We start from the raw sequence: 12,317 nt of genomic DNA, 5'->3' as shown, positions 1-12,317 counted from the left end.
CTGAGTCCATTGTGGTGCAGAGTCCTGAGTCCATTGTGGTGCAGAGTCCTGAGGCCATTGTGTTGCAGAGTCCTGAGGCCATTGCTTTGCAGAGTCCTGAGTCCACTGCATTGCATTATAGAAAGCAAAAATATAGAGGGCTTGTCCTTTGGGGTTAAGTGACGGTGCATTAACCTATTGTTTGCTGCCATGAAGATGCACCAGGAAAGGAAAATTACTGAAGTATACAATTTGAAGCTGAGTGATACACAAATAAGATACAGGTTTGTTAATAGCTAAGGTACTTGAATGCAGTTTTAAGATTTAACTCTTTAGGTTATTGTCACTTTCACTCAATGCATGTTATTATATGGTGTTTACTTTGTGTCCTTTTTTTACTTTTTTTTTTTGACCTAGGTGCAATACAATAATCAGTAGAGGTTATACATATTCAGTATATACTGTAAAGATCATGTCCAGAAGTCAAAGGATTTCTCTGGCTGGCCAATGTCAACCATCACTTTAGTATACAGCCTATGCTTTGTGATACCGATGATTGTGTAGTTCAGTGTACTCAGTCCGTCTATGTGCATTCGCGTTCCAGCTTTCTTTATCAGAGGTATACTGGTTAAAAGGAGAAAAGAGAAGAAAATCATGTAAATGCGAGCTGCCCTTGTACTGAGAAATCAAACTTCAGGTTTTCTAATTCCCTTTCTATACAACTCTTTTTAGAAACACGTGGAACAAGTTGAAGCTCAGTGGATGACACATATGCTACTAAATCTGCAGTACAGATGACAACTTGCTGATATGTATCAATACAATAAGCCATAGGGAGAAATTATATGAAAAATGTATTTTAAGTAACTAATTACACCATCTTCACCTCCAAATGTAGAATCCTAGCAACACTATATCTGTGTGGGAAGTGTCTAATTTAGAATGTAAGAGGGCTAGGCAGAGTGGGCTGGTGAGGTTTTTATGTAAAGTGAACTTGTTCTTTAAAGCCAATGGGTAAGTGTACTGTCATTGTTAATCAGCTAGCATTTTAAAAAGGGTGTCATCCATAGCATCGCCCTATTTCTCTCTTAACGGGTTTACTTTAACACTAGAGATCCTTCCCCAACTAGTGTTCCCTGGTACCATGAGGATACTCCAGAGGTTCCTGGAAGTCCTTGAGTTGTGCACAATGGCAAAGTGATCTCTCAGTTACACTAACCACCAATGCAAGGGGCCAATTTTCCACTGACTGCCAATGTAAGGGGTTGCTTATACACTGACCACTTATGTTAAGAAAAAAAACTATAATTATCTCTGCCTGCATTTGTTTTTGGTGATTATTCAGTTCATTTCAAGATTATTACTGAAAATAAATTTTGCCCTATACAGCAGGTGGGTGTTAAAAATGGCCTGGCCTGGGTGTCAAATACTCTGTCAAATGTATTGTTCTTTCATTTAAAACTTTTTACAACTCACTAGTTATGGGAATGTACTGAGGTGAGCTGTAGGTATAATCATTTTTAGAAGGTGTTTAATGGGGGCCAAATATTATTTCAAGGGTTCCTCTGGGATAAAAAAGTTGATCAAGGCTGGTATATATTCTATGTATATTCAAAGGACATAATCAAAGTAAGCAGCTTGGCTTCTATGTATACCAAGAAGTAGATGTCCATTCAGTCAGTGTGTGATATAAATGACTAAAAGGTGTTCTACACCAGTGGTTCTTAACCTGTGTAACCTCATGACCCAAATTTGTCCTTGGTCATTAAGTCGTGACCCAAGTCGGATCACAATGGAACGCACGGCATTGCAGTACTGCATGTTCCAGTGCAAACGATCAAACTGTGAGTGGGAGGTGTGTTTGGGGTACCATTCAAATGAATGGCAACACACCTCCTGCACTAGAACGAACAGTAGGTGCAATTGTATGGTAGTTTGGGATTAAAACACTGACAGACGGGGGGCGCTAGTGAGCAGCCAACCAAGATGGCCGCAACCTAATCTGGCTCCACTACACCCGGACACGAACCCCATACTCTAGGCGCTATATCGGTGCCACACTACTTGGCAAACTAGCTGCACGACTCCCGGAACAGCTGGAGACTAATAATGAGAAGAAACTACAACAACACTCGCAACCGTTCCCGCGGAGCAAACACCCCTGCCTCGACGCACACCCCAACCAAGATGGCGCCGTCACCCTCCGGGCCGAACTCACAGCCTTCCTCCCAGGAATAGGCCGTAGATGCGGACCGATCCTCGAATGCAAGTGCCTCCTCTCCAGTACCGTGCCACCAACAGGAGACGGTATGCAGGGACTCTGAACTACTGGATCGCTTTAAAATACTGCTCCAGAAGGAACTGAGAACTGCCACAGACAAATTGGCTGCACAGCTATCACGGGATATTAAGGAGCTGGGCACCAGAATCCATGACATCGAATACAAGATGGATGATGTGGTTACCATTGTGGAGTCCCACGAACAGGACTTAGACTCAGTCAGATCTGATCTGTCCAATACCCTTCTCAAGTTGGAGGACCTAGAGAACAGAAACGGGCGCGGTAATATCCGCTTACGGGGCATCCCTGAACACGTGGAGGATCTAACTGCCACGGTCACGGCCATGTTTCAGGAGCTTCTTCCTCACTATCCGGTGGACAGGCTCGAGATGGATCGGGTCCACAGGGCCCTTGGCGCGAAGAGACCGGATGGCCCTCCGCGGGATGTAATCCTTAAACCTACATTCTACAGATCCAAGGAAGAAATCATGAAGGCTGCATGGGAACGCCGTGACCTCACGTTCCAGGGCTTCAAATACCAAGTATATTCAGATCTGGCCCCACAAACCCTTCAGAAGAGGAAGGCCCTGAAACCCTACCTGAATGCCCTAATGCACCACCGCATTAAATACAAATGAGGCTTCCCTCTTAAAGCCTTCTTCACTTACGAAGGTCGTCAGCACTCGTTCACCACCCCAGAGGAAGCGGGCCCGCTGCTGGATTCCCTACACCTGGCAACACCGGAGATAACTACCACCCCATCACAGTCGTCACAAGCTCCACCGAGACGCCGCCTGATGCCGCTATGGGAGCGCGGCCCACGACCCCGTAGAGAACGTGCTGGAAGCCGACAAAGATCCCAACAACCCCAGGAAGAACCCCACGGCTGAATGCTCAATGAAGTTGCCTGGATTTCCTCAGTCCAACTCTTGGAGTTTATTCCCGCCTGAACCACAGAACCGTTGTGGGTACCTTTTCCTGAACCTACACCGGCCCCCACCCCTCCCTTCAGAACCCTCCCGAAATCAACACCGGACCGAAGACTCTGATCGATGGGTAATGTAACTGAATGCCCCCATGGGATGGTCCACACAGCTGTGTACTTTACCTCCTAATCTGTGAGGCCTGTTTATATTGCTTGATCCGCTTGGTTTGTCATCCTCATTGTGGACCCCAAGAGAGGTGGTTGGAAATCGGACGGACCGCATTATCACAAAATATGCCACATAGGCCCCTCCAACAAAACTACACAGATCTCGCCCCTCCCATGAGGCCATGTATTATGGACAACTATGACCTTATAGTTCTTAAGTTCACCAGTCTCGCCTCCTCAAGGCTATCCCAGCTGGACCTCCGTCAGGACAACTAACCAGACCCCCTCCGACCATGATGTCTTCCTATAAGCTCATAACCCATAACGTCCAGGGCCTGAATTCACCCTGTAAACGTAGGAAAGCCTTTAGTTATTACGCGTCCCGCAACATACATATTGTGGGTCTACAAGAAACAAAATTCTCTGACACATCTAAACCCAAATTTTTACACGCCGCCTACCCACAGGTGTTCCATGCCACATTTGGGGAAAAGAATAGGGGAGTTCTCCTGGCCTTTCATCAAACCACACCCTTCACCTGCACCAAAGAAATAGCTGACCCGACGGGCAGATATCTGATACTACTGGGTTAACTCATGGATATCACAATAGTCACCTATTATGCTCCAAACTCGAGGCAATCCTGTTTCTTCACTCATCTCCTAGGAGTGGTTGAGAGACATAAGGTGGGCACCCTGCTAGTGATGGGAGACTCCAATCTAGTCCTCAATCACAGGTTAGATAGGCATTCCTCTAGCTCCAAATCTACGTCCCTATCCCCAGATCATGGAGAAATTGACCTCTTCTACTCCCTTTTATCAGAACATGCCCTGATAGACTGCTGGAGGGAAAAGAACCCCACTATCAGGGACTTTACATTCTATTTGAATCCTCATGATAGCTTCTCCCGCATCGACCACATATTCGCTCCACCAGTCCTTCCTCCCTAGAATAAACTCTGCCAAAATACTTTCTGTTCCCTGGTCTGACCATTCCCCACTTCTCCTCGACTGCGTGTCCCTATCCTCCAGCCCGACGTCCTACACTTGGCGCCTGAATTACACGTTGCTCACGTTCGCTGACTCGGTGGCACTCGTCCATGACCATCTCCTCCATTACTTTGCAGAGAATGGAGGATCAGTGACCTCACCAGTCTGCTTGTGGGAAGCCCACAAGGCAACACTCCGAGGCGACCTTATACGGCTAGCCGCCCGCAGGAAGAGGGACCGCGAAAGTAAAATCCAGTCCCTCTACACTGAATTGGAAAGTCTCGAGTCGGCTTGGAAAACTGCACCCTCCCACAGGTTGCGCCGCCAGGTGGCCTCGGTCAAAGTGGAACTGAATCTTCTTCTTAATGACAAGGCTGAGAAACAAATCAGGTGGGCAAACAGTTCCTTTTATGCGCGCTCAAACAAGCCAGGCTCTATGTTAGCAAATTTATTAAATGCAAAGCCCAGGGGGGTTAAACCCATCAAGCTTCGGCTCTCTAATGGGACCCTAACGGCGAACCCAGCCCACATTGTATCCAAATTCGCTCATATCCTGCGCAAACTATATAGCCCCCCCCCCCAATTCGATACCCATAAGGCAAACTCCCTGTTCACGCACTTCCCCTCCACTACACTGTCCAGCTCCATGGTGGAAACGATGGAGGCTGAATTAACTGAGTCAGAAGTCTTGGCGTCCATCAAAACACTTAAACTTGCTAAATCCCCGGGGCCAGACGGATTTACGGCCTTATTTCAAAAAATTATCTGACATCTTAGCTCCACACCTGGTGGCACTATTCAACCATCTGTCTGGAGGCCGGAAGCTACACTCCTCCTCACTGGCAGCTCAGGTGGTGATGCTTCCAAAGCCGGGACCGGACGACACAGGCCCACATAATTACAGGCCCATATCTCTCCTAAATATAGACACCAAATTACTCTCCAAAATCCTGGCCTATAGGATAAACTGTTTTCTAGAAACATTAATCCACAGAGACCAAGTCGGCTTTGTGCCACACCGCCAGGCCACAGATAACACAAGAAAAGTAATTCAGCTAATACACGCCATGCGGCAAACTAAACTCCCAGGCATGTTGTTGTCCCTGGACATCCAAAAGGCCTTTGATAACGTCTCCTGGGACTATTTATACTACATTTTGGGAAAGTGGGGATTTGCTCCAACCTTTTTACGATGGCTGGATGCCCTATACAACAACCCTTCGGCTACAGTGAGATACCTCCAATGCTCCTCCCCACCATTTACCATCCACCGGGGCACAAGACAGGGATGCCCCTTGTCCCCAATTCTATTTGTACTAGCAATAGAGCCCCTGGCACACCTACTCCGACACAACCCAAACATACACGGCGTGACCGTCGGACACACGGAACAAAAACTCAACTTTTTTGAGGATGATTTTCTTCTCACAATCTCTCAGCCCCATATCTCTATCCCAAACTTAATTTTGATGCTAGACTCCTTCGCACAAGTTTCTAACCTCTCCATTAATAAAGAAAAATCACTAGCCCTCAACGTGTCCCTGACACAAGACATGGTAGATGCCGTGCGGAGGAACTTCACGTTCACCTGGCGTTCATCTCACCTGGAATATCTGGGGATACTGCTGACCACAGACTATTGCACCCTTTACAAAACTAATTACACCCCCCTCTTCAAAAAACTAACGGAACTAATGACTACCTGGGCCCGGCACACCCTATCCTGGATAGGACGACTCAATGCTGTCAAGATGACTATCCTGCCAAAAATACTGTACCTATTTAGGACTTTGCCGGTTGCGATTCCGGGAAAAGCCTTACACGCATTTCAGAAAAAAGTCCTCATTTACTTGGGGTAACACCAGACACAGAATCTCAAAATACACTATGTGCACCCATAAGAAACAAGAAGGCCTAGGCCTCCCAAACTTCCGCAAATATTTCCAGGCAGCTCAGATAGCCCCCATAACTAATTTATACATATCTCCACTAGGGCCAACATGGGTGGATCTGGAGAGTGTGTATTGCGCCCTGACTTCAGTCAAAGCTCTCCCATGGCTCCCCCCGAATGCAAGGCCAAAAACTCTTACTCCTGTGATGAACCATACCCTCCGTGTGTGGGATCACATCAAACACCAGGGTAAATTAATTTACCCCCATCTTCCATTATTACCGATAATTGGCAATCCACTCTTCACCCCGGGGATGGAGTCGCCTGGAGCGTTCACCTGGTGGACGTCTCAAAATATTCTATACCTACACAACATATTGCGCAACGGGCAGATGCGCAGTTGGGATTCCATGAAGGCAGATTCGCACGCGCCCCCCTCCGAATTCTTTAGATACCTGCAAATCAGACACTGGTCGGTGTCTCTACTCGCTGGCAGGGTGCCCACCACTCAGCTCTCCCTAATGGAACATATATGCTACCATACACCTTTACAACCTAAATTGATATCCATATTGTACTCTCAACTCAACTCAGCTCCTAACAAATATGCCCATAAATATGTCCTGGCTTGGGAAAAAGATTTAAACAGGACCATACCCAACTTAGATTGGCAACAAATCTGGGCCTCGGCTGCATCGTGCTCCATCAACATCACCTCACTAGAGTCAGCATACAAATCTATGATGAGGTGGTACATGGTGCCGGCTCGATTGGCGCCTTCTCATCCTCAGCAATCGGCTAAATGTTTCAGAGGCTGTGAGGCGAAGGGAGACGTGATGCACATCTGGTGGACATGCCCGTTTGTACATACCGTAGATTTTGGATTAAAACATTTAGACTAATAAACACAATCCTCCAAACGAATATCCGCACAGACCCACGGTTCGCCCTGTTACATCTTAAACCCCTGAATATCACGAAGTCTGAACATAAATTGTTTTTTTTCACATTCCTGGCTGCAAAACAAACCATAGCGCAGGCATGGAGAAAACAGCAAATCCCCTTTGGCGGGGTTAGCCGTAGACTGGACTCATTTTTCATTAATGAAAAGCTGTCCAGTATACTGATGGATACACAAAATAAATTCCGGAAGGTCTGGGATCCCTGGTTAGGACATGCACACCCGGCTATCCCTCACACAAGCCTGACGACAATCTGATAGGATATCATTGACTGGAGGAACTACCCCGCTGCCGCACACTCCCCCCTCCCCTACCTCTCTTGCGCTGTTCTTTCATTTCCCCTCCTACTACTTCACCTCTGGCTTTCTTGCCCTTTTGTTATGCGCCCCAGGGTGCTGGAATCACTTAGTTCGATCTCTACTGTAATGGTGATTTATACTGTGTCTTAAACTTGCAACTGTATTATTTTCAAGTTTTTTCTTTGATGAACAAATACAAAATTATTGTAAAAAAAAAAACACTGACAGACACAACCACAGACACATTCTTACACACTCAGACAGTCTCACACACACATACACACTCCACAAAAATTTTTAAGTGTTCAGTGTGGGCTGCTGTGCTGTGACAGGGCTCCATCCATACATGCATTGCTTGTACAGCTCCCTTGTACTCCTTGTAGAGGTGCCGGGAGCCAGAATGTGACATCATGTGAGGGAGCTGTAAGCAATGCACGCATGGATGGAGCAACTTTGCGGCCCCCTCAAGCCCAGCCCAACTTAAGCTGACACTCGGCGCCAGGCAGTATATTTTGAATGGCTGCTCGACATGAGAACTGACAGTGCTGCGCAATGCGGGAGGCTGAGGAGCCTCTCACCTAGTGCAGTGAAAGGCATGCGGCGACCCACTGAACATGGAGTCGCGACCCACTTTTGGGTCACGACCCACCAGTTGAGAACCACGGTTCTACACTGTAGTAATACACAGAAGTTAAGTTAATTTGCAAGACTTTAATGCAAAAACATTTTTTGTATAATCATTTATATTTGGGACCATGCAAAAATGTAGGATTTATTTTCTTTGAAAGTATTCAATATATAGTTTAATACCGTGTTTCCCCGAAAATAAGACACTGTCTTATATTTTTTTTTTCAACGAAAAAAGACACTAGGTCTTATTTTCGGGAGATATCTTATATTTACCTGTGTAAATACAGGGATATCTTATATTTACCTGTGTAAAGACCAGCTGCGGCTGGTCTTCACATTTAAAATTCTATTATATGTGCAGCTACCCCGAAAGTAAGACCTAGCGGATCTCTGTAATATAAGACCTACCACCGAACTAGGTCTTATTTTCGGGGTAGGTCTTATATTATAGAAATCCCTGAAGATAGCGCTAGGTCTTATTTTCGGGGTAGGTCTTACTTTCGGGGAAACACGGTATGTGAGCAGCGTCTGAGAATGAATAGTTTTCCTGGAATCTGTGAATACACGAGACTCTCCTTTAAGTATAGAGAAGTGGATAATGGATCATGAACTGGATAATGTTCATTTGCAAATACAGAGTGCTGAGCTTGGATGGCTGCCTCCCCTATTGTTTTAGATTTTCTGTATTTGTTCAGGTAAATATGAATACCAAGCTACTATCCTGGAACATACTTCAACCTTTCCCCCTGTTTCTCCTACCCCATACCTCTAGGTAGGTGTCCCCTATTTTGCACACAGCCTGCTTAATTGAGAAAGCTATATTTATACAGCAGAGATGGGCAGCGTGTCACTTTTGCTAGAATTACCTTTTAATAACTGACAGTTTTGAACCGGTCTGTTTCTCGTCTACTGCTTCAGTTACTTCAGCACGCCTGGTACTACTGTTATTGGATACTATTTAAATACCATACAAACACAAGTTTTAAATGCATTTTCAAACCATTCTCTTATCATATACCTTTTTTTGTTTTGTTCATTGCCTGCATCTCTTTTATGAAGTATCGCTTTTGATCTTGAAATTTTTGGATGGGGACGTTCTATTGTCATATTAGCAGCAATCACCCTACATGAAAAAAAGAGTTAGACTTGCTGGTAAATCTATTTCATGAGTCTTCCAGGACAGTACATGAGATATAGGCACCCTTCCCACCAGAAAAGGAAACATATGACCAATAAACACTTTAAAAGAACTGTCCTTCTGCCAAACTGGTCAGAAGATAAGAACAATAAACTGACTAACACAAATACAACAGCTGTTTGGCTGTAGCAAAGCATAGGGTTAACCCTTTTGCTGACGAGGCCTTTTTTGCATTTCTAGCACAAATCTACATTTTAGGCCTGAAAATTACTTAAAACCCCCAAACATTATATACTTGTTCTGAAAGCCAAGACCCTGTAGAATAAAATGGTGGTAGTTGCAAATTTTATGTTGCACGTATTGGCGCAACAAAATTTTGTAAAGAATACACAAGTTAATTTTAGTGGTCAAAAACACAATATAATACCCATTTTTTTTAAAATATACAAGATGAGGTTACAAGGAGGAAATAGATACCCAACATGCAGAGGTTACAAATTGCATGCGTCTGTGAAACGGCGACAAATACGGTAAATTGTCCAGAGGCGATGCTTTAAAAGCCCCTACAGGTCATCAGTTTAGAGATATCTGTGAATATTGGCTCTACAAGTGTGTTTACGATAATTTTTTTTTTTAGTTTGACATTTATTTTAAACTTTTTTTTTTACATTACTCACTTGCTATCACATAAGGGGGCTTGCAAGTGACAGGTAGCCTTTAAGGTGACATTAGGGGTCAATTAGACCCCTAATGTCACCTTTTCAATCCAAATAAGCTATTGGAGTGCAGATCACGCTCCACTCCAATATCTTATTACCTGGCTTCAGCAGCATTGCTTCCGGTCCCATACAGTGGGGAGGAGATCGGTGAATGGATGGGCCTGCTGGAGGGATAGCAGAGCCCGGGAAGTAAGGTGGGGGTGTCGGGCGGGGGAAGGGGCTCACTGCACTGGCACTGGAAGTTATCTGTCGGCAACTCAGTCGCCAGAATCACTTCCATTGTAGAGGCAAAAGGTGTCTTTACAAATGTAAACATAGCTATAGAGCCTCTATGACTAAGCCCTAGATTGGGTGAAATATGTCAGAGGGGGTGGACCTCAGACAGGACTCAGTGTCACTGACGAATTTTCAATAAACAAATTCAGCATGGAACGGAGTGCAGCCGGATTCTTCCTTTACTATATACCTGTTTGGCTGCAGTCACTGTTCAGTCGACAATTTTCGTCTCAGCTCCTATGACAAACGCTGCTCAAGTAATCGACTTTTGTGAAGCCAGCAGCGTCATCCACTGTTAGAATTTCAGCTGATGCCTGTGAAACGGCCAAAGGTCTAACAGTGCATGGGGAGCTTAACTCTGGATTTCGCAAATTGTCTTTCATGATAGCCCATGAGAGGATTAGCAAGAACTTACCAGATTTATGGAAAAACAAAAGGCTGTAGAGCTTTCCTCCCACCAGGCTGAACATAAGAATTACAGGTATGGTGGGTCCAGGTATAAGTACCTCTAAACAGAGAGACATAAACTATGCACCAAGCTATGGTGCATTGGGAGGATAGTTATATCTGGAACAATATTCCCTTTGCCTGCAATATAGTTTTTTTAATGCTTGCTATATTGATGACATACTTATTATAAGGGATGTCCTATTAATACCACTCCCCTTTTGTCCACTATTGTAACAATAACACGTTTGTATTATCTTTTATTTATGTGGCTAATTCAGATAAATTCTTATCTCATTATCTCTCATTTCTTTATTTGGAGCTAGGCCATAAGAACACTTACATCAATACAAAAACGCATTTTAAGACCACACGTGGAAATTCCTATTTGCATTTTCAAAGTTCTCACCACCCGTTATAGAAAAGAAACATCCCCAAGAGCCAGTAAAGACTGAAGATAACTGTTCCAAAAGATGTAGATTTTATAGCACAAGATAAAATACTAGAGAAAAGATTTTGAGATAAAGGATATTCTCCAGAAAAAAAAATTAAAAAAGCATAAAAGCAATTTCTTGAAGCCCTGGCCCAAACCAGACAAAAAATGAAGATCTAGACTCTCATGGGGTGCGTTTAGTTACTCAGTTAAATTACTGTTCTAAAACTGTCGAGTAAGTTATCAATAGAAATTGGAATATCTTCCTTTAGGACCTGAAGTTGGGCAAAGTACTTACTGAAAACACCCAAATAGTTTTCAGAAAAGGTCAGGATAATAAAGCTAAGAATGCACCCTGTAAAAAATCTGTTGGGTGATCCAATACCTTATGCCCTTATAGCTTTGAAATATGGTTTATATTAATATAGAAAATTGAGGTTTCTAACATGCCAGTATATTAAGGACGGTTGCAAACATTTTCTGGATAGCAAAGGGCAATCCTACCTGACCAGGCACTTTATATAATTGTTGTAGTGACTAGATAGTCTATGGGTTGAGGTGCATTTTGGTTTGTTATATAAATAGGCCACATAAAGAGACCACAACCTAGTAGAATTGTAGACCACAGAAGGAATATCATGAAGGTTCTACTGGACCACAGTTACCCACGTAATTTTGTCTTTAAAAGAGGACTAAAGCCACACCTTTTTTTGGCTTTAGTCCTCTTTTGGGTCAAAGGAATACATTTACTAATGTACTCTTGTGACCAAAAGTCAGCATCTAGTGGGCTATTGCCCACTATTTGCTGACAGCTCAGAGTGCCACTGCAGCTGGGAAAGATCCCAATGATATTGTCAGGATCCATCCAACTGCCTGATTGACAACTGATTCTGCCTCTCTAGAGCCAGAGCCAGCTGTGCCTGTCCCACCTCTGTCTTTCTCTCCAATGGGCACTGGAGAAACAGAGAGGGGAGGGGGGAATCCATGTGAGGAGCACCGAATAGCAGTCACTACTCTCTGCAGGGAGAAGACTGTGAGCTGAGTGATCGGTAGTTTGTGAACATCCAGCTCTCAATCTATAAAGTTGGCATGTGATACCTGCCCTCACGGTTCAGAACTCTGACATCATCAAAGTTATATTCCACCCACTCCTGATCCTGATTATTGTATTGCATTAATG

The 12,317-nt window shown here is 44.4% G+C and overlaps 1 protein-coding gene across 1 annotated transcript in view; it reads right to left on the bottom strand.

The window, feature by feature from the left end:
• Positions 1 to 449: 449 nt before the first annotated feature.
• Positions 450 to 12,317, bottom strand: part of LOC108788802 (beta-1,4-galactosyltransferase 1-like) — a 90,140-nt gene continuing 78,272 nt past the window's right edge. Inside the window, exons 5-6 of the mRNA XM_018558655.1 lie at positions 9,143 to 9,247; positions 450 to 603 (exon numbers count right to left, since the gene is read on the bottom strand). Coding sequence (XP_018414157.1) covers positions 450 to 603; positions 9,143 to 9,247 — 259 coding nt within the window. The remainder of the gene's footprint in view (positions 604 to 9,142; positions 9,248 to 12,317) is intronic.

Source organism: Nanorana parkeri, unplaced genomic scaffold, assembly GCF_000935625.1.
Source record: "Nanorana parkeri isolate BGI_ZX_2015 unplaced genomic scaffold, ASM93562v1 scaffold352, whole genome shotgun sequence".
NCBI classification, from domain to species: Eukaryota; Metazoa; Chordata; class Amphibia; order Anura; family Dicroglossidae; genus Nanorana; species Nanorana parkeri.
The sequence above is the reverse complement of the archived record's forward strand: the minus strand, read 5'-3'. Positions and strand labels throughout refer to the sequence as shown.